The following is a 22,882-nucleotide window of genomic DNA, read 5'->3' on the forward strand; positions in this document are numbered from 1 at the left end:
TTGGGCCTGTGGAGTTCAGAATGCCTCTTAGTCATTAAAGTGGAGATGTCATGGCAGTTGGTTATGAGTTAGTCCAGAGCGGGAATAGAAATCTGGGAGTCATTAGTGTATGAACTGTGTTTAAATCTCTGAGACTGATGGAGATCATCTGGGCAGATGCGATTGAGGTGTGTAGAGTGTCAAGACCTGCGCCCATGGCATGGTCATATTTGTCGATCTGTCACCTTAAGAGGAAAGAACAAGTAGCAAAGGAGTCCACGAAGGCGCAGGGTTGGGGTGGCAGGAGGGATACAGTAGAGGATTGCCTCCATGAAGCCAAAAGAAATATTTTAAGAAGGGGCAAATTATGCCCCATTTAATAATATGGACATCATTGGTGATCATGATTACAGGTGTGAGATGTGGATGCAGAAGTTTTGATTTAAAGACAAAGTTTGTTGAAGATAACTTCGACAACATTTCAGAGTAGTCCTTTTCAAAAGCCAATTTAATTGTCAGGAGATTTCTTCACCCTGTCCGCCTCTTCCCTACAGGACCACAAGGTGGTGCTAATGAGTCAAGCTCCAGGGACCAGTTGGTGCTTTAGGTTGGCCATTTCCAGTGCCTTTCAAAAACTGAAATGAAGATTTTCTGGAAGATGGAGTTGTAAGGGGAAAAAACCCGTTTCCTGAACAAAAGAGATTATACAGAGGGGCTAATTTCTTGCAGCTAAAATAAAAATGCGAAGAAGCAGGATGTGATATGTACATGATCTCAAAAAATAAGAAAAATGTTTAAAAAAGAATGCTGAGATTCCCAGTAATGGCAGGCTGAATACACATTTAAACTTCGCCAAAATGACACTACAAGGATTTTTTTTTTAAAGTTATAATCCCACAGACAAGAGCAACAGGCAAAGAGGCAATAGCAGTATAATTTTGGGAACGGATTGAAATTAAGTACTTTAAATGACTCAAGCTGATTTGGAAACCAGCTGTGGGGGAAAAAACTGAGAAGCCACCTGGTTTATGCCGTGGACCCCTCCAAAAGGTCAAGAGTTGGCAGCACCACGCCCCTCTGGGACTGAGGGAGAGGTAGAGCTGAAGAGAAGAATAAATCCAGAGTCTGTTTAAGAATCCTAGCTTTGATCCTCTCCTCCTTGCTCACACAGGAGCCACTGATTCTTCTCCACTCTGGCAGAACTGGGGGTTGATTATCTGGAGGAGGCAAAGTTGTATCTCTGGACCAAGAGACTCTAAGCACACTTGAGGGTGTTCAGTGAAAGATTACTGATGTAGGGACTCTTCTCCTGCTTGGATCCTCCATGCAAGGAGGGGAAGAGCCTTTTCTAGAAAATCTGGATAGGCCAAGAGAAGTGACCCACAGATACTGATATTGGCTGATGGTGAAGAGTCAGGGTGGTCCCTCAATGAAAGGACTCAGCCAAGTCTCCTATGGAGAATGTCAACAAGCCCTCTGTTCAGACAGCTTCCCAGTCCATTTCCGTGGAGTTTCCCTCTTGGATGAGTGGACAGACAGGGGTCATCAGATATTTGAGGGAATATTTGAATACAAGTATCAGAAGTAAAAACAAAGAAGAAAAAGCCTACTGAATAAAACACTGATGGAGAAGAAAGTTTCTAGAAAACAAATTGTTAATATTTTCCAAAAGAGAAGATATCATAGCCATAAAACAGTTTTTAAAGATTCAGGGAACAAAGAACTTTTGGAAATTAAAACCATGATAGGAATAAAAAAAATAATAAAGAGTTAGAAGAAAAAGTTAAGGAAGTCACATGTGAAAAGATACAAAAGGAGACTTGGAGAAAAAATATGAAAGTTAGAGGATCAGACCATCTGAATAGCAAGTGTGCAGGCAGAGAAAACAGAGAAATGGGAAGCATCAGAGAAGTCATCCAAGGAAAAAGACCAGAAGGGAAGAAGTAATGGATCACTGGTTGTGTCTGCATGATGAGGTTGTGCATGACTTTTCTCCCTCCTTTAAATTTTCCAAATTTTGTGTAAGCTGAGGTGGGCGGATCATGAGGTCAAGAGATCAAGACCATCTTGGCCAACACGGTGAAACCCTGTCTCTATTAAAAATACAAAAATGAGCTGGGCATGGTGGCGTGCACCAGTAGTCCCAGCTACTCGGGAGGCTGAGGCAGGAGAATTGCTTGAAACCGGGAGGCGGAGGTTGCAGTGAGCCGAGATCCCACCACTGCACTCCAGCCTGGCACCTGGTGGCAGAGCAAGATCTGTCTCAAAAAAAAAAGTATCTTTTGAAATGAGGGGTAATGTGTGGTTTTAGTATTACCAGCATTGCCCTAGAACATCTAACTCACAGATGGTCCTGGTTTCCATGGAGTGAATGTGTAAAAAGATGTAACCGGAACTCAGTCATTTAACCAAAGCTAGTGATACCACCAGGACCAAGTGAGACTCATTTTCCTGCCTGCAGGAAAGTGCCCTTCTAGAGGGCTGCCCTAAGCCACAGGGCTCTGTGACTATTTTATTTTTATTCTCATTTACTCTTTATTACTGAACACCCATTACTCTATGTGAATTCCACTTGGATCTTGGGTCATCAGCCCTGTCATAGAGGAATATGAACCATCCCATCCTGCAGTTCTGTTCTGAGGGCTGAGCTGTTCCTGTTGCTTTGGTATCATCTTTTAGCCCTGCATCCTAGTGTCCCTCTTCCACAAAGCTTTGAAGCTGAAAAACTTTTGGGGCTTGAAGAAGCTTTTTGGTAGCTGCTGAACTTTGGTGCTGGGGCTCTTTTTCTGCCTCTCCCCCTTGCACAGTTTGTGAGCCCACAGCCTGGGCAGGGAAAGATGTGTGCATGAGTCTGGGGGTGGGGAAGGGATGTTGCGTCTTCCTGTAGATACTGATCACTGTGGTCTTTCTTGGGAAAAATCCAGTGCAGATGTTGAAAGCCAAACTACAGAATGCATCTGTCATCTAACTCTTCCAGACATTTTGTCATTGTAGATAAAGGCTGTTTGATTAATATTTCATGGATGACATAACTATAAATCTCTTAATGGCTTATTAATTTTCAAACATTTGGATGACAGATATTATGTTTCTATTGTTTAGCCTTTTTATTACAGAAAAATTCCAACACATCACCAAATAGAATGAAAGCAATAAACCCACACGTATCCCAGCCAGCGTCAGCAGTTGCCCACTCATGACTCATCTTGTTCTGTCTCTCTCTCACCCTGCTCCCAACTCCCACCCCGTGGTTTAGTTTAACACAAATCCTGGACATCATATTATTTCATACAGAAACATTTAGTTCATATCTCTAAAACACAAGCATTCTTTAAAAAAAAAAAAAAAAAAAAAAAGGACTACCTAATTATGTTTAAATATCCAGTTAGTGTTCAAATTTCCCCAGTTTGTCTCAGACACAGTTTGTTTCTTTTTCCAAATTGGTATCCAGATAGGATCTATACATTAATTGGCATGTTTCTTAAATATTAAAAAAACCTTTCTTTGTTCATTTATTTTTCCTTGTAATTTATTTGTTAAAGAGTCATTTGTCTTGTCTTCACTGGAAAAGAGAGAAAGTTCCAGAATATTAGGACCACTTGAAATCAACAAAATGTTCTATATTTAAACAAATAAGTGTCGGAGAGGAACTTATTCCATGTCTCTAGTTAAAAGTCACCTTCTGAGTGTGAGGCCCTCCTTGGGAGCCCTCTATACAGTTTTGCCCTCCCCAGACCCTTGGTGCTGATCTTCCATTCCTGGCTTATTTTTCCTCCTTAATGCCCAGAGCTACCTACTGTATAGTTTACTTGCTTGTCTGCCTCCCCTCTGGAATGTAAGCTCCTCGTGGTTTTGTGATTTGTTCTCTGCTGTGTCCCCATCCCTGGCTAGATGAATGAAGATGTATGAAGGCAGGGCAGAAGCAGGGAGGATGGGCGTGTGGAGGAGGGCAGGTGGCGCAAGGTGTGAGCAGCAAAGTCTTACTGTGCCCTTCGCCTTTCCGATGTGTCCTATCCGTGAGACGCAGCTCCCTTTAAAGTTCTGTGAGAAGCTCGGATGATGACTCTCTTCTGCTTGTCACTCCGTGACGGAGGTACCTCTCTGCAGATGCTGGCTTGGTCTGTTGGCCTCTTTACCCCACTGCAGGCTCGGGCCCCATCTCACAGCCACAGGCTGGTTTGACCAGTTTTATCAACAGAGACTAGGCTGGGGTCTGTCCTCTGAGAACATCACCAACAGTGTGCAAAGGTGTCCCAGTGAGTGGTGGTTGTCAGCAGTTTGTCTGGATTCAGAACACGTCGCCCAGCCTTTAGCATGGCTGGACTGTGAGCCTGCTGTGAAGCCATACGCTGGAAGGCAGCAGGAACAGCCTGCATGAGTCACTGGTGCACCATGAGCCAGATGTGGCCTTGAACAGGGCCCCCACCACACCTTAGTCTTCTCATTTATAGAATAGGGATGGTGTGCTTTCTCCTCTGCAGAGTTGCTGTGAGCCTGTTGTGCTGTCCAGTGATGCAGGGCCGTTAGGGCGGATCCTCCAGTCAGCTTGTGCAAGAGGGCAGCATTCTGGCCACGCCGGATAACTCTAAGGAGACAGAGACCCTGCCCTCCTGTGGGCCAGGGCAGGCCCAGGTTAACTGGAGGGAGGGATATGACTGGATCTGCAGGCTCCCTTGCCTGTTTTGGGCATGAGGAGAGGAGATGCTTTTGGACTGTCTTAGTTGAGTGGGTTGATGCATCTCCTTCCCACCCCTCACAGTCTCAGAGGGGCTTGCAACCCCAGCAGTGCCAGAAAAATGAAGTAAAAATTGCAATTTTTTTTTGTCAGTTACCACTCAGCTGCCTCCTAAGTGCTCTGACATTCCCTCCCCACACTCATTCATCTTCTAGTAGGAATATTTACAGTGCTGTTTAGGAGCTTCTGTGCAGTTCTGACATTGTTCCAGGGCATTGTTTTATAATAGCTTTAGTGAGGAGGTTCTTGCCACACTGACAGAGTGTGTTTCACTGGGACAACTCATGCTTCTTCCTAAAAGCGCTAGACTGGATGAGTGTGTTTTTTCCAGTAAGATGCTTGGCCTCCTGTGAAGGGAAGTGCACACCACTGAGAAGCGTCCCAGATGGACCCACTCTGCTGTGTCATCGCTCCTTAGGGAACCACATTTGCATGTCCCTGGAGAAGAGGATTTTTACTACTGCTGGTACCAGACCAATAGATTTATATTATTTTCTGGGCTCTCTGAAGTCCACAAAGGACTCCCGTTTTTCTGTTTTGTTTTGTTTTACTTTATAGATGCATGTCATCCAAATGGTAGTCACTAGCCATATGTGGCTATTTAAGTTTAAATTCAAATTAGTAACATTAAGTAAAAATATAAACCGAGTTCCTCAGCCCTACTAGCTTTGTTTCAAGTGCTCAATAGGCATGTGGAGGTAGTGGCTCCTGTATTAGTGCAGATTACAAAACATTTCCATTGTAACAGAAAGTTCCGTTGAACAGCACTGTAAATATTAATACTCCAAGATGAATGAGTGCGGGGAGGGAATGTCAGAGCACTTAAGAGACAGCTGACTGGCAGTTGATGAAAAATTCTTGCAATTTCTACCTCATTTTCATTTCATGATAAAACACTTCTGAACTCTTAAGTGATAAAGCCAACTCTTCAGAGGAAGACTTGAGGTTCCTGGTATTGACACATTCCATTAGAAAGCTGACCCCACAGCCCTCTCAACTATTCAGTGCTTGTCATCTGTTAGCAGTCAGGGACACGGGGTGCCTTTACTTAGCCAAGGAGTGGCTCCTTCCAGCCTTGACTCCACTCTCTGCTGGAAGGTCCCCTGTGGGGAAAGGGCATGATTAGAAACTGTCATAGCAATTTATTTCTTTTGAGTTAGCAGAAAAGAAAGTTTTCATCACTCTTGGTTTGCCACTTGTGATTCTACTAAAGGAAGAAAAAAGAAACCCTTGGATGAAACAGATACCTTTCTAGAATGTCTGCTGCAAGCTTTTTTGTTTTGCTTGGTGGGATCATAGCAGCAGAGCTCCTGGTGAGGGGAGCCCCGGGCAGAGATTTATGGGGCATTCACTCTCAGGTGCTGACCTTATACTCACATGGGCCAGAGAGGGAGTGTCTCCTTACGTTTTGCACCCCAGGAGCCTGGCTTGCCTCACTCTTGTCCCATCCAGGGCTGGCTGTCTTTGGGCCCCTTGACCCTTCCCTCTGGTGGGCTGGCTGCATGGTTCTAGGAATTCTGGATTTGCACATGCGTAGTCCCTTTAGCACATAGAGGCACATGCTGTGTCTAAGCCTCTGTTAGACTGAACCCTTTAGGTAGCGAGTGCATCCCTTTGCTCTTTCTACACATCGACCAGAGTAGAGGACTAGTAAGTTGCTAATGAATGAATCAGTGAATGGATCAGTCCTCTAGGGATCCACTCTGAATTAAAAGAGTGAAGAGTTCTCTTGCTGTAGATTTTCCTTTAAAAGTTCAGAGAACATCCTGCATTGTAGCCTGCAAAGCTCCACATTTCTGCACAGCTGGTTTCTGGCTGCACACGGTGAAGCAGAGAGTCCTCCCAGCAGTGTGGCAATGGACGGTGCTGTTTCCCCCACTTGCCTTTCCCTAGAATTTCTTCCCTTTTAGCATCAAGTTGGAGTTACTCTACTGGAAACCCCAGTCTCAGGAGAGGGTCTCCTCTCTTCCCTCCTTTCCCCAGCTTCCTCCAGAGTTTCTGCATGGCCTTTTCCTAGGGACACATGGCCTGGCCCGGGGTAGGCCTTGATTTGGGGAGGCACGAGGGGAAAAGAAGCAATCGCCTGAGGGTGGGAGGCCTCTTTGTGGACTCGGTGTTACATGCTTCTCCTCTCTGCCTCCCACAGAGCGTATTGAAGAAGAGGGACCAAGTTCAAGCAGAGTACGAAGCCAAACTGGAAGCTGTGGCTCTGCGGAAGGAAGACCGCCCCAAGGTCAGGGAAGCATCTGGCAAGGGCTGCAAAGCAGTCATCTCCCTGCTGGTGCTAAGCGCATTCTTGTCTCTACATCTGTGTGACTGAGAGTGGTCAGTGCCGCCTGGGCTATGTTAATGATGATATCCTCTTTTCATTTGGAATTGAGTTTCACACTGTCTCCTGGGCCTATTTTCTTTTGGTCTTAAAGACTCACTTCTCTGCCATTCATTGGCAGTTCTTGGCTCCATAAAATGGCATTGCAGAGAGAAGGAAAGAACAGCCTCAATCAGTGCTTTCAAAATGTGGTTCGTAGGCCCACAAACTGTACGATCCATGATGAACGTATGGAAGCACTTGGAAACTTCTATAGCAATTTGATGCTGCTGCATAACCGGTGGAACACGTTGTGTTGAACACCCGAGACAAGAGTGTTAAACTCACGTGAGGAGTCGCATGTGGAGTGAGCCGCATGCTAGTTACGCACGGCAGGACTACAACTTGTTCAAATTGGGGAAAACGGCCAATAAAAAGTGGCCCTTTACTCCACAGAGTTTGAGCCACACTGATCTAGCTTGTCTAGGATGCCTTCTGGCTCCAGTGTTTGTAACTGCCCAGTGGGTTCACCTTGCCCGCTGCCTAGACAGAGCTGAATTATCAAAACAGGGAAATCGTAATGGAGAAAGAGTCATTGACACAGAACCAGCTGTACAAGACACTGGAGTTTTACCATTACTCAAATCATTCTCTCTGAGCATTTGGGGATCAGAATTTTTAAAGATAATTTGGTGGGTAGGGGCTCAGGAAGTGGGGAGTGCTGATTGGTCAGGTTGGAGATAGAATCATAGTGGGTGGAAGTGAGGTTTTTTGCTGCATCTTCTGCTCCTGGGTGAGATCGCAGACCTGGTTGAGCCAGATTACTATTTGGGTAGTGACAGCTGATCCATCGAGTGCAGGGTCTACAAAAGATCTCAAGCACTGATCTTGGGTTTTACAATAGAGATGTTATCCTCAGGAGCAATTTGGGGAGGTTTAGAGTCTTCTAGCCAGAGGCTGCATGACCCCTAAACCTTAATTCCTAAGTAGCTAATTTGTTCTGCAAAAGCAGACTGGTTCCCAGGCAAGAAAGGGGTCTTTTCAGGAAAGGGCTATTATCAGTTTTGTTTTAGAGTCAAATCATAAACTGAAGTCCTTTCCAAGGCTAGTTCACCTTATGCCTAGGAATGAACAAGGACAGATTAATGGTTAGAAGCAAGTTGGAGGCTGGGTATGGTAGCTCACACCTGTAATCCCAACAGTTTGGGAGGTCGAGGTGGGTGGATCACCTGAGGTAGGAGTTCAAGACCAGCCTGGCCAACATGGTGAAACCCTGTCTCTACTAAAAATACAAAAACTTAGTTGGGTGTGGTGGTGGGCATCTGTAATCCCAGCTACTCAGGAGTCCAAGGCAGGAGAATCACTTGAACCTGGGAGGTGGAGGTTACAATGACTTGAGATCGCGCCACAACCCTCCAGCCTGGGCAACAAGAGCAAAACTCCATCTCAAAAAAAAAAAAACAGAAAAAAAAAAGCGAGATGGAGTGGGTTAGGTCTGATCTCTTTCACTGTCATAATTCCTCAGTTATAATTTTTGCAAAGGCAGTTTTCTGTTCTGGGTCTAGATAGAGGATCACAGCTGTAAAAATGCATCTGTTGTATTGGTCAGATGCATTTTTACCCTGTTGTTGCCTTTCTCTTCCCCGAGCCGGGATTAAAAATGGATAATAATGGTCAGGAGCTTGCAGCATGCTAAGTGCGCTTGCTCTCTCTTGTGAGTTCTTTCTCTCTCTCCACACACATACACACACACACACACACACACACAGCCCTCCATATCCATGGTTCCACATCTGCAGATTTAGCCAATTGCAGATTGAGAGTATTGGGGCGGGGTAGAACAATAAAAAACAATGATACAAAAATAGAAAATAACAAAAGGAATAAAAACTAATACAGTACAGGTTTCCTATCTCTTACCCCAAATGCTTAAAACTAGAAGTGTTTCAGATTTTGGGATATTTGTATATACAAGAGAAAGATTTTGGGAGTGGGACCAAAGTCTAGACATGAGATTTATTTATGTTTCTTATACACCTTATACACATAGCCTAAAGGTCCTTTTATATAATATTTTAAATAATTTTGTGCATGAAACAGAATTTTGACTAAAACCCATCACATGAGGTCAGGTGTAGAGGTTCCCACTTCTCTCATGTTGAGACTCAAAAAGTTTCAGATCTTGAGCCAGGCACAGTAGTGTGTGTCAGTATTTCCTCTTACTCAGGAGGTTGAGGTGGGAGGATCCCTTGAGGCCAGGAGTTAGAGGCTGCAGTGTGTTATGATTGCACCTGTGAGTGGCCACTGTGCTCCAGCCTGGGCAACATCCAGAGACCCCATCTTTAAAAGAAAGGTTTTGGATTTTGAGGCAATTTGGGTTTTCAGATTGGGGATGCCCAATCTGTATAATGACGATTTACATGGTATTTATGTTGTATTAGGTATTATAAGTAATCTAGAGATGATTTAAAGTATACAGGAGACTGTATATAAGTTATATGCAAACACTACATCATTTTTTTTCCGGTCTTGAGCATTCACAAGTCGTGGAACCAATCCCCGCCCTACCCCACCAGATAGCAAGGTGACAACTGTGCCTATGTATATGTCCATGTGTGTAAAATCTCATTGATTCCACATCACAACCATGAGGTTTGGGTACCATCATTATTCCCATTTGAGAGATGAGCAAACCATGGCCCAGTATCATGCAGCTAGCCCTGGTGGACTAGGGTGGCACCCCGCAGTTTAACTTTAGAATCTTGCCACCTACCATTGTATTACTCTGCCTCTTTTTGGTTTGTAAGTGGAAGGTGTATTTGTTTTCAAAGAAGGGGGTGAGGGTGGGGAACATTGTTAAGTTAATAGCAGGGACCTCACGTATCAGGGAAATGGTTTGACATCAGAGCTGTTGGGGTTTCCCTCCTTGGTCATGGTTCCTGCTGCTGCTGCCGCCATGCCAAGACATACCTGGAAAGGAGCCAGCTTTGGAATTTGCAACCCATACCTGAGAAATGAGGTGCCTTGGCTTTGGCTAGTGTTTTTAATGTTAATTGCATCACAGGATCACTGCAGTGGTCATCGGAGGCCCAGAGGGAAGGCATTCTTCTTTCCCCATTTCATGGGTGAGGAAACGAGGCACAGAGAAGCTGGACAGATTGCCCAGCCTCTTTGATGCCAAGTGACTCTATCCTGGGCATGTTTGTTGTGTTGATTCCAGCATCACCCCTCGTGATCTACAGTAGAGCATAAAGGCTGCATATAGCTTTGCATATGGAAAGGCAGATGATGTAGGTTGGACCTGTGGTCATTGGTCCAGGGGTGTCCTAGGATGTCTTGGGCTGGAGGAGGGTGTGCTGAGGGCCGAGGGTGTGGAGGCCTCTGGAGCTGGGGAAGAGTGGTGTCCTAGAATGCAAAGGTTTGCTTTGTGGTTGGGCTGAGGCTGGAGAAAGCTTAGCAGACACTGAGGTGGTGATTCCCAGGCAGATGGAGCTTTGGACCTTGGAGACTTGGCCTTCTTCATGTTAATTGTGAGGCTGGAGAAGCGACATACACTTACTTAGTAGGGACTGGCTGCCTTCTGCTGGACCTGCTGGACCACGCCTGGTGTATACCTTAGAATCTAACCCCCCGTGGAAGGTGGGGGGCATCTCCTTATCTTATAGAAGATAAGGAGAAGCTGAGGAATTACATTTAAAATGGGACCGGGAGCATCCACACCCTCGAATGACAGTGGGGGTCACTGAGAGGGAGCTTTTGCCTTTTTCTGTCTTCTGCGTTGGACTCTTTCAGTGCTAATACACGGAGTATTACTAGTTCCAAAAAGAATGGATGCCAGGGAGAAGGCTTCACAGAATTCCTAGTTATCTCCAAAAGGTGGAAAAAAAGCGGGGTGCCGTTTTAGGCCCTGACCCACGGGTAGCCTCATCCTGGGTGCGGTGCCAGCTGAAGAAGTTTAAATGGGTGGTGGTAGAGTGCAGGTGAGGAGATGGGCCGTGGAGAGGAGGGCGGGCGCATGGTGTGTGTGGGGTATGTGGTGTGTGTGGGGGGTGGGGGTGTTGTGTGTGTATGGGGCACATGGCATGTGTGTGGGGAGGTGTGTGGCGTGTGTGTGGGGAGGTGTGTGGCGTGTGTGTGGGGAGGTGTGTGGCGTGTGTGTGGGGAGGGCATGTGGTATGTATGTGGGGAGGTGTGTGGCATGTGTGTGGGGATGTGTGTGGCGTGTGTGTGGGGAGGTGTGTGGCGTGTGTGTGGGGAGGTGTGTGGCGTGTGTGTGGGGAGGTGTGTGGCGTGTGTGTGGGGAGGGCATGTGGTATGTATGTGGGGAGGTGTGTGGCATGTGTGTGGGGATGTGTGTGGCGTGTGTGTGGGGAGGTGTGTGGCGTGTGTGTGGGGAGGTGTGTGGCGTGTGTGTGGGGAGGGCATGTGGTATGTATGTGGGGAGGTGTGTGGCATGTGTGTGGGGAGGTGTGTGGTGTGTGTGGGGAGGGCGTGTGGTGTGTGTGGGGAGGGCGTGTGGTGTGTCTCTGTGGGGAGGTGTGTGGTGTATGTGTGGGGAGGTCATGTAGCGTGTGGGGAGGGTACATGGTATGTGGGACGTGTGGTGTGTGTGGTGCTTTGGGGGCGTGGGTGTGGAGGGAAGTGGGGCATTGGTGTGGGAGAGCAGGTGTGTGTTGTAGAGCTGAATGGGAGCAGAAGGGTGCACGGAGCTGTTAAGCATGGAGGGGAAGTGGAAATTGGGCTCTCTGGACAAACCTCTTGAAGGCTGTGGACCTTGAACAGCTCTTAGAACTATCAGGATGGTGAACGTTCTGGAATGTGAAAGACATGGCAGGTAGCGAAGTGAGAATCCCAGTTGTAAAGTAGCAGCAGGGACATTTCCACCTTTGGAGCTTCCACAGACTGGAGAGTGGGCTCTGTTGTCTGTTGTTTCCAGGCCCTTCTGGCAAGTGAGGAGAGAGACCGCTCTGACCTCAGCCTGGGGCAGAAGACCAGGAGCCTCCAGCCAGAGCAGTCCCATCAGCTGACTTAAGTCCCACCGTGGCCACCCTCTGCCAGTGCGGAGGGTCCCATGTGACAGATCGGGGGCCTGGGTCAGGGGAAGCATGGAACTTAAGTGCCAAAGTCAACAAATGGTGGACCCGTAGGGGGCCCAGGTGCATCTGGCTGCAAAGCTGGGCCTTTTCCCCAGTGGCGAGGGCGTCGGCAGCTGTGCCACTGAAGGGTGTGTGGCCTTCTCTGGGGCTTCACTCTCATGTCATCGCGCAGGCAAGCTCACGCGGCTCTCTTGTTCTCAGCCTCTCTGCTCCTCACCTCTTCCTTCCTCACTCCCCTGGCCATTCTCTGAACTTTGTTTTTATCTATCATTATTAAAGTACTCATTCAGAGAGGCAGTTACTTTCTATTTGCCAAATTCCATGGCCTCTTTTTTTTTTAATTGCATTTTAGGTTTTGGGGTACATGTGAAGAACATGCAAGATAGTTGCATAGGTACACACATGGCAGTGTGATTTGCTGCCTTCCTCCCCACCACCTGTATCTGGTATTTCTCTCCATGCTATCTGTCCCCAACTCCCCACCCCCTGTTGTCCCTTCCCTGTTCCCCCAACAGACCCCAGTGTGTAGTGCTCCCCTCCCTGTGTCCATGTGTTCTTTAAGACCCACCTATGAGTGAGAACATGCGGTATTTCATTTTCTGTTCTTGTGTCAGTTTGCTGAGAATGATGTTCTCCAGGTTCATCCATGTCCCTACAAAGGACACAAACTCATCATTTTTGATGGCTGCATAATATTCCATGGTGTATGTGCCACATTTTCCCTGTCCAGTCTATCATCGATGGGCATTTGGGTTGGTTCCAGGTTTTTGCTATTGTAAACAGTGCTGCAATGAACATTCGTGTGCATATGTCCTTATAGTAGAACGATTTATAGTCCTTTAGATATATACCCAGTAATGGGATTGCTGGGTCAAATGGAATTTCTATTTCTAGGTCCTTGAGGAATCGCCACACTGTCTTCCACAATGGTTGAACTAATTTACACTCCCACCAACAGTGTAAAAGTGTTCTTATTCTCCACATCCTCTCCAGCATCTGTTGTCTCCAGATTTTTTAATGATCGCCATTCTAACTGGCGTGAGGTGGTATCTCAATGTGGTTTTGATTTGCATCTCTCTAATGACCAGTGATGATGAGCGTTTTTTTATATGTTTGTTGGCCTCATGTATGTCTTCTTTTGTAAAGTGTCTGTTCATATCCTTTGCCCACTTTTGAATGGGCTTGTTTGTTTTGTTCTTTTAAATCTGTTTTAGTTCTTTGTAAATTCTGGATATCAGCCCTTTGTCAGATGGGTAAACTGCAAAAATTTTTTCCCATTCTGTTGGTTGCTGATTCACTCTAATGACTGTTTCTTTTGCCGTGCAGAAGCTGTGGAATTTGATTAGGTCCCATTTGCCTATTTTGGCTTTTGTTGCCAATGCTTTTGGTGTTTTGGTCACGAAGTCCTTACCTACTCCTATGTCCTGAATGGTTTTGCCTAGATTTTCTTCTAGGGTTTTTATGGTGTTAGGTCTTATGTTTAAGTCTTTAATCCATCTGGAGTTAATTTTGGTGTAAGGTGTCAGGAAGGGGTCCAGTTTCTGCTTTCTGCACATAGCTAGCCAGTTTTCCCAACACCATTTATTAAACAGGGAATCCTTTCCCCATTGCTTGTTTTTGTCAGGTTTGTCAAAGATCAGATGGTTGCAGATATGCTATGTTGCCTCTGATGCCTCTGTTCTGTTCCATTGGTCTAGATCTCTGTTTTGGTACCAATACCATGCTGTTTTGATTACTCTAGCCTCGTAGTATAGTTTGAGGTCTGGTAGGATGATGCCTCCTGCTGTGTTCTTTTTACTTAGAATTGACTTGGCTATGCAGGCTCTCTTTTGGTTCCATATGAAGTTTAAGCTGTTTTTTTCCAGTTCTGTGAAGAAGGTCATTGGTAGCTTGATGGGGATAGCGTTGAATCTGTAAATTACTTTGGGCAGTATGGCCATTTTCATGATATTGATTCTTCCTAACCATGAACATGGAATGTTTCTCCATCTGTTTGTGTCCTCTCTTATTTCGTTGAGCAGTGGTTTGTAGTTCTCTGTGAAGAGGTCCTTTACGTTCCTTGTTAGTTGTATTCCTAGGTATTTTATTCTCTTTGTAGCAATTGTGAATGGCAGTTCGTACTTGATTTGGCTCTCTTTCAGTCTGTTATTGGTGTATAGGAATGCTTGTGATTTTTGCACATTGATTTTGTATCCTGAGACTTTGCTGAAGTTGCTTATCAGTTTCAGGAGATTTTGGGCTGAGACGATGGGGTCTTCTAGATATACTATCATGTCATCTGCAAATAGAGACAATTTGGCTTCCTCCTTTCCTATTTGAATACCCTTTATTTCTTTTTCTTGCCTGATTGCTCTGGCTAGAACTTCCAGTACTATATTGAATAGGAGTGGTGAGAGAGGGCATCCTTGTCTAGTGCCGAATTTCAAAGGGAATGCTTCCAGTTTTTGCCCATTAAGTATGATATTGGCTGTTGGTTTGTCATAAATAGCTTTTATTATTTTGAGATACGTTCCATCAATACCTAGTTTATTGAAGGTTTTTAGCATAAAGGGCTGTTGAATTTTGTCAAAGGCCTTCTCTGCGTCAATTGAGATAATCGTGTGGTTTTTGTCTTTGGTTCTGTTTATGTGGTGAATTACGTTTATAGACTTGAGTATGTTGAACCAGCCTTGCATCCCCGGGATGAATCCTAAAAATATGGAACGCTGCATGAATTTGCATGTCATCCTTGTGCAGGGGCCATGCTAATCTTCTCTGTATCGTTCCAATTTTAATATATGTGCTGCCAAAGCGAGCACCGTGGCCTCTTTTCAAACCTGACCTTGTCTCAGTGTTTTCCTACCTGTTTTCACCTCACAGCTCAAATAGACACTGAAAACACACTGCTTGAAGCTGGAGGTGACCAGTCAGTTAGGGAGCCCTGTCGCCTGCTCACTCAGCAGCATGTGGCTGTCACTGGTCCTGGAACCTGTCCCATAGCAGCCATGAGCTCCCCTCTCCCCCGGCTTTCGGATTATATCTGTCTTGTGTAGTCTTGGAGATTTTCCTGACCTACTATCATCATGAGAGCAGATAATGTGACATCTCCAACCCAGCTCAAAGAAGGAGACTCAGGTTGAGATTTCTGTTCTCGGGCCTGGAACTGCGTGGCGCATGGAAGGAGCTCAGTGTTGTGTTTTTAAATGAATGTTGAGTGAATTTAAGTTACCGTCCTATTCCCCAGCACACACAAATGCACAGTCCCATCCATGTGACTCTTCTGTCATTGCACCATCAGCCTGTATTCTGTAATGGAAATTCTCCTGAGAGATTGGGAACCAATGTGAAAAATGCGATTTTGTCCCTGTGTGTAAGTTTTTGTCTTCTGAGGTCTTACGTAGTGACATTTTTCCTTGGTGTCATGATAAGCAACACCCAACCATTAGCAGTGCTGTGTCACCTCAACATCCTTCAGATGCAGGGTAGCACAGCTATAACAATACCTCAGTCACAAAAATTAAAACATTGAAATAAGAGGAAATGCTGAGGGTGGTGGCTCACACCTGTTATCTCAGCACTCTGGGAGACCAAGACAGGAAAATTGCTTGAGCTCAGGAGTTTGAGATCAGCTTGGGCAAGATGGCAAGACCTCACCTCTACTCCAAATAAAAAAATTAGCTGGGTGTGGTGGTGTGCATCTGTAGTTCCAGCTACTTGGGAGGCTAAGGCAGGAGGAGGATCGCTTGAGCTTGGGAGCCTGAGGCTACAGTGAGCTTTGATTGTGCCACTGCATTCCAGCCTGGATGACAGAGCAAGACTTGTCTCAAAAATAATAAAGAAAGAATGCTTAGTGTTACTAGTCAGTGAATTGATTGTTACAAAGACACTATCCAAGAAGAATCAAAGGCAAGAAGAATACTCGCCTGAGCGTGAGTCGCCAGCACTCCCCTTCTTCAAGTTGGGCAACTTCCCAAGCTGCTCATGGCTCACCCCAGTTCCTCTTATTTTTTTATGTTTCATCCCTCCATCCTCTTCTAACTCCTGCCATCCCTGGGCTTCTCTGGCTCTATTCTCTGATTCACGGCCACCTCTTCCTGTGCCCACGTTTCCGAGTGACTTTTGCCGAGTCCTTTATTAACCCTGTTGGCTTCTAAGCCACTTAATCACATTGCCTATTAATCACATTGGCTTCTTTGTGAGTGCAGCCTCACAAAGATTCCCTCCATAGATTTAAAAAGATTACATTGTGATGAAACATACATTTGCCATCTTAACCATTTAAAAGTGTACAGTTTAGTCATGTTAAGCACATTTACATTGTTGTGCAATCAGTACCCAGAACTCTTTTCATCTTGCAGAACTGAAACTGACCCATTAAACAGCTCCCTATTTCCACTCCTGCCATCCCCTAGTAACCCCTGTTCTACTTTCTGTCTCTGTGACTTTGACCATTCTAAATACCTTGTATCTAGAATAATATAGATACAGGGTATTCCCGTGACTGGCTTATTTCACTCAGTGTCATGTCCTTGGTTTATCTACATTGTAACGTGTCAGAATTTCTTTCCTTTTTGAGGCTGAATGGTATCCCATATATAGGGGAGATACATACACATACATATACATACCACATTTTGTTGATCATTCATCAGTGGACATTTGTGTTGCTTTCATCTTTGGGCTACCGTGAATAATGCTGCTATGAACGTGTATATACAAATATCTCTTTGAGACCCTGCTTTCAATTCCTTTGGATAAATACTCAGAAGTAGAATCCAGCAGGATCATATGGTAGTTCTATTTTTAGTTTATAAAAATTCCATAGCAGCTATACTGTTCTACAGTCCAGCAGTGCACAAGGGTTCTAGTATCCCCACATTCTTCCAACACTTTTTGCTGGTATATATTTTTTTGAGACAGAGTCTTGCTCTGTCGCCCAGAGTGTAGTGGTATGATCTTGGCTCACTGCAGTCTCCACCTCCCAGGTTCATGCGATTCTCCTGCCTCCACCCCGAGTAGCTGGGACTACAGGCACCCACCACCATGCCCGGCTATTTTTTGTATTTTTAGTAGAGACAGGGTTTCACCATGTTGGCCAGGCTGGTCTCAAACTCCTGACCTCAGGTGATTCCTTTGCTTTGGCTTCCCGAAGTGCTGGGATTACAGATATGAGCTACAGCGCCTGGACTATTTTCTGTGTGTTTTTTTTTTTTTGGATAGTAGCCATCCTGATGTGTGTGACATAGTATCTCATTGTGGCTTTAACACTTTGCTAGTGATTATGATGTTGAGCATCTTTTCATGTCCTTGTTGACTGTTTATCTTCTTTGCTTTTTGGAAACAGAGTCTCATTCTGTTGCCAGGCTGGAGTGCAGTGGCGCAGTCTCGGCTCACTGCAACTTCCACCTCCTGGGTTCAAGCGATTCTCCTCCCTCAGCCTCCCAAGTAGCTGGGACTACAGGCCTGCACCACCATGCCTGGCTAATTTTTTTGTAGTTTTGGTAGAGACAGGGTTTCACCATGTTGGCCAGGATGGTCTCGATCTCTTGACCTTGTGATCTGCCCGCCTGGGCCTCCCAATGTGCTAGAGTTACAGGCATGAGCCACCGTGCCCGGCCAACTGTTTATCTTCTTTGGAGATACGTTTAAGTCCTTTGCTCATTTTTAAATTTGGTTGTGTATTCTTTTCCATAAGCCTTTGTAAAAAAGGGCTCTGTCTGTTTTTGTTTTTGTTTTTTATCTCAGCCTCCTTTGTGGAGGGAGGGTCACTCTTCCCCTGGCTGCAGCTCTCTCCTTTCTCTGGTCTATGGACCTGTCCTTCATTCTGAGCCTTTTGGTGGCACTAGTGCCACTTTACTAATCCAGACTAGAAGCTTCAGGCTTCCAACTCCCTGTATTTTATTTCTCATGGGCAGCCAGTTGCCAAATCTGTCAGTTCTGCCTGCACCAGGTGGGTTTACTCCATCCTCTCCCTTCTGGTGTTAGAGCCGCCACACCGGTTCCAGGGTGCCCAGTGCAATCTCATGCTAATATATAGTTTGGAGATGATTCATCTCTGATGTCTAATGAAATCTCAGGGTGGGGTAGCATTGGCAAAGGGTGGCATAATATTTGGTACCACATATAATAATATAGTTTATATTTGGAAAATGAATATCTTTTTATAACACATGGAATAAAGCTTGAGAAGCTGTACAAAGGATAGATTTTTTCTGTGAGCAGGAAATTACAATATTGATACTGATATGTTTATTGAGCACCTACAATATTGCCAGGCACCAGTGTGTTACAGGTAGGCAATGACTGTCTGGAACCAGTGGTGTGGGTGGAGGAAGAATTTACCAAGACAGTTGTAGGTAAAGAAAAACAGATTTATTAAAGTAGGAAAATATGTTGCAAGAGTGCAATTAGCAAGAAGGGAGCTGTTGCCGGGAAAGAAAGGCTTGCTGGGGATTTCATAGAATGGTGCTTGTGCTGTGTACTGAGAGGGCTTTGTGCAGGGCTGATAATTCCAAGGTTGCAGTGAGCAAATTTGCATTTTTCTATCAGCCGAGGGTCTGGTGATAACTGGATGCAGGAAGATTTTGAGGTATTAATATTTGTGCAGGAAGACTGTGTATCCTGGACCATGAAGAAAGGCAGATATAGCTTTATCTGCTTCTCTTTCAGCTTTCCCTTGGTCCTGCCAGCCCAACTTCCCCTTCCTAATTAGGACTCCATAAAGCGCTTAACACATATTAGCCTGTTTGACCTCATCACAGCCTCGTGAGGCAGACGATATTATTAGCCAGATAGAGAAGTTAAGGCCAGGTCCCAGGCCACACACCTGGGAAGTGGCGGGTGGAGTGTGCAAGCTAAGCTCTGCAAGTTTGGTTCTAGAGCTGTCCACTGCAGCCGGAGGAAGTATGGGGCTTGTTCTGTTCTCCAGAAGTGGGCATGAGTTAACTGGGCCTCAGGAAACCAGGCCTCTGGGACGAGCCCTGGGCTCCTCACCCTCCGCCGGTCTTGCCAGCTGCTGTTCCTTCTCCATGCCACTGTGGGCCCTGTGGCCTGTGCATGAATCCCATGGTGGATCCCAGTGACTTCTCTCCTCTGTCCCTTGCAGGCATTGCTATTCTGGAGTGTGACACAGATGTGTGACTACTCAGATGTGAGACGGAGTCTCACTCTTGTCACCCAGGTTGGAGTACAGTGGTGCAATCTCGGCTCACTGCACCCTCCGTCTCCTGAGTTCAAGCGATTCTCCTGCCTCAGCCTCCCAAGTAGCTGGGTTACAGGCACGCACCACCATGCCTGGCCAATTTTTATATTTTTTAGCAGACAGGATTTCACCATGTTGGCCAGGATGGTCTCGATCTTTCAACCTTGTGATCCGCCCACTTCGGCCTCCCAAAGTGTTGGGGATTACAGGTGTGAGCCACTGCGCCCGGCCACATCTGTCATCTTTAAAGAGCCACTTCGGTGCTGTTTCCTCTGCGAGGCCTGATCTTCCCAGGTCTGCCTCCCTCTCCATCCTCCTCAGCATGCTTATCCCGGGGGCTCCAGTGGAGGCGCCAGCACTTGTGACATCTTGCCTCAGTGTCTAGGTGTGTTCCTGTTTCTTCCCAACTACATTGTAGGTAACAGGAGACAAGATTTGTCTGCTGAGACCCGAGCACTTTTGTATTTCTCAGTGCCAAGCATGGACTGTGTTGTGAAACAGACACTAAGTGTTTCCCAGACGGAGGCTCAGGCAGTCATAAAACTCACAGCTATGGTTTAAACCCTGATTTTTGTGGGTCAGTCAGAGTTCCCATCTCCAGAACAGACCTGGGAATCTTTCCTCAGTGAAAAGTCCGCTGATTCAGAGACCCTGGCTACCCTCTTCTCTACGTGTCCCAGTGAGGTTCTCTTTCCAGGGCTTTCCATTTTCTCCTCACAGTGGAAGTTTCATTAGGCAAACAGGAATTGGCTCACAGGCACCCTCACCCTGATGCAAACGTGAGCGGTGGCCAGGAGACAGGTAAGGAACTGGCCTGTGCCTGTAGGGAGGTGAGGCCAGCCAGAGACGCTAGCCCGCTGGGCATCTGTCCATTGAGGCTGATTCCTGGAGTGACTCTAGAGAGGCAAGACCGGGGCACTCTGGTTTTTATTTCAGTTTTTCCTGAGGTAACCAATAGTAATGGGTGGTCTTGGGAGGAGACAAAAGAGACTTAAATCATGGCATCAGAAGAAAATGTCTCTGACCTGGTGTGGCTCACACCTATAATCCTAGTGCTTTGGGGGACTGAGGTAGGAGGATCGCTGGAGGCCATGAGTTCAAGACCAGCCTGGACAACATAGCATCACCACATCCTACTTACTTAAATTTTATTTTTGTAGAGATTGGATCTTACCATGTTTCCCAGGCTGGTCTTAAATTCCTGACCTCCAGTGATCTTCTGCCTTGGCCTCCTAAAGTGCTGGGAGGCATGAGCCACCGCACCCAGCCCAGTATTTTTTTTTTTAACCTCTTCCAGAAGCTTACGTGCTTTGAAGAAGGCTTCTTTCACATCTTAACAGAAAAATTCCTTTCTTTTATATTTCCCAGAGTGTCGAGTTATCGCTTTCTCTCCAGCTCATCCTGGCCTCACCCATGTCCAGTTCTCGTGCCAGGCACATTCGAATCTGCTTGCCTTGGCTGTGTCTCTTCCCTGATTCCTGTGTTCTACAGCCACCTTCACGTGGTCTGTAGAGAAGGTGGCTGAGTGCCCTGAAGGTATCTGGCTCCCTCAGGCCTGGCCTCCTCATTGGCATCATTCTGGGTCAGCTCCTTACCCATCAGGCTTGGGTCTAAACCTCTCTAAAGGGTGGAAAGTGACTCCCAGTGGTGAGCCGTGGCTTGGAGACAGTTTGGTTCATGGGCCGCAGCACATAGAATGTACAAGGCCTCACTTGTGGTTGGGATACATTTGGCAGGTCGGGGGTTTGACCTAGTTTGGGGCATGTTGGCCCTCTGGCCACCATCAGAGCCCAGTGGAGCGCTTGAGTTAGGAGGGAGAAGCCATCTTTGGGAACCACTGCAACCACAAGGCCTGCTCTAGCTGCACAGGATAACTCTGAAACTCACCAGAGCAAAGTTGTGAAATTCAAATGACATAATTCCCATTTGAGAAAGTCTTCTAAATCTCTTTAAGAAAAACTTGAAATAACCTGCTGTATATTTCTTCTTTCAGATTCTTTTGACGTACATAAGTAACTTTCCTCCTTATTTTCTCAGACTTCTCTAGCTCTCCATTTAAAAGTATCTGCTATTGGGAAAAGCATAAATAAGCCTCCAGTTTATCAGTTTATTTATAAATTGGGGTTCAGAGGAGTCAGCTGGCCAGTAGTCATCTTATTGCAATTGTCTGATTAAAGAGGAAAGGCACATCAAATGTCTCAAGTAATGGAATAGTTCATGTGATCTGGGAAAACCTACTTCTTTTCTAGTTCTAGAATGGGACACAGGAGAATAGCAGGGCAGTACCACGTATTGCTGTATATTTGCAAAGTCTGCACACGCTTTGAAGTGTGGATGAGTAAATCCTAGAAGGAACCAAAGACATACGACTCTGAATTGTAATGTTTCTTCTTCCTGTGTGGAAATGGGGGTGTTTTCCCCACGAGTCTTTGTTGTGTTTGGATAGGTGTGAAGATTTAGGTTAGGAGAGCCCCTTTGCAGAACTCCTCCTTAGACCTGCAAACCCAAGGCTTTGCTTTTTCAAATAAATGCCTCAAAAGGAGGGAGCATGTTGATGGCATTTTAATGTAGGGCTTTGGCCTTTGACAAATGTGTATGCAGAGGAGCTCAAGACAAGAGATGCCAATTCTGTGTGCAGAGCACTCACGTGGGCCTCCCTTTCCAGGTGCCGGCGGATGTTGAGAAATGTCAGGATCGGATGGAGTGTTTCAATGCTGACCTGAAAGCTGACATGGAGAGGTGGCAGAACAACAAGAGGCAGGACTTCCGGCAGCTACTCATGGGGATGGCGGACAAGAACATTCAGTACTATGAGAAGGTAATGAGTGTGCCCAACAAGACTGGTTTCTAGTGGCTGGAGCCTTTCACGTGGGCTTACCAGAAATCCAGAAACTGGGAATCCTGCTATGCTAGCCTCATTTCCTTCCCTTATTTTATCTGCTTAGTCTTGGCTCCTGCTTCCTGCCCTTGCTCAGCTGTGTGGCTGCAGTGTTGGGTTTGGCGCAGAGGGGGCACTCACAGGGGTCTCCCTTGCACGTGCCGCTTGGAGGAGCAGCAGGTTGGTCTTCCGTGCTCTCCGGGACTGGCGCTGGTTGCTTTCCAGAGCCAGGCAGACCTTCAGCACAGGGATGCAGCCACTGAGTGGAGGCTTGGGGTTACATTACTCTGTCTTGGGGTTCCATACACAGGGGCCCTTCACTTTGATTGTGCAGTGAACCCCTTTGGTCATCTGGTGAAGCCTGTAGACCCCACATCAAAATACTTTTCATTTGTTTTTTATATAAACTTCAAAATACTGACTTTAAATACCTAAAATAAAAAAGGGATGTAGGATTATGAACTATTAAAAAGTTTTACTCAGGGATTTGTGGACCCTACGTTAAGCACCCCAATACACACACACATACCACCCCCCACACACACCACACCCCCTCACACTACATGCACACCACACACACTGTACACCACCCCCAACATACACCCCACACATACACACTCCACACACATACACTCCCAAACCCCACACACACCTCACACATATACCACACACTATACACACCCCCCACCCATACCCCACTCATTCC

General features: G+C 46.1%; 1 protein-coding gene and 1 non-coding gene across 9 annotated transcripts in view; one reads left to right on the plus strand and one right to left on the minus strand.

The window, feature by feature from the left end:
• The window catches only part of SNX30 (sorting nexin family member 30), a 176,425-nt gene that overhangs the window by 92,529 nt on the left and 61,014 nt on the right, over positions 1-22,882 (plus strand). For all 8 annotated transcript variants that reach the window (XR_004728256.3, XM_017975594.4, XM_078374495.1 and 5 more), the window contains 2 exons: positions 6,861-6,947; positions 21,964-22,116. Coding sequence is in view for 7 of the 8 variants with exons in the window: in XM_017975594.4 (XP_017831083.1) it covers positions 6,861-6,947; positions 21,964-22,116 (240 nt within the window). In the remaining variant the exon portion in view is untranslated. The remainder of the gene's footprint in view (positions 1-6,860; positions 6,948-21,963; positions 22,117-22,882) is intronic.
• LOC118148001 (U6 spliceosomal RNA) lies at positions 14,810-14,916 on the minus strand. The gene has a single exon (XR_004734739.1). It is a non-coding gene; the product is annotated as a U6 spliceosomal RNA (small nuclear RNA).

This window comes from Callithrix jacchus, chromosome 1 (assembly GCF_049354715.1).
Source record: "Callithrix jacchus isolate 240 chromosome 1, calJac240_pri, whole genome shotgun sequence".
NCBI lineage: Eukaryota > Metazoa > Chordata > Mammalia > Primates > Cebidae > Callithrix > Callithrix jacchus.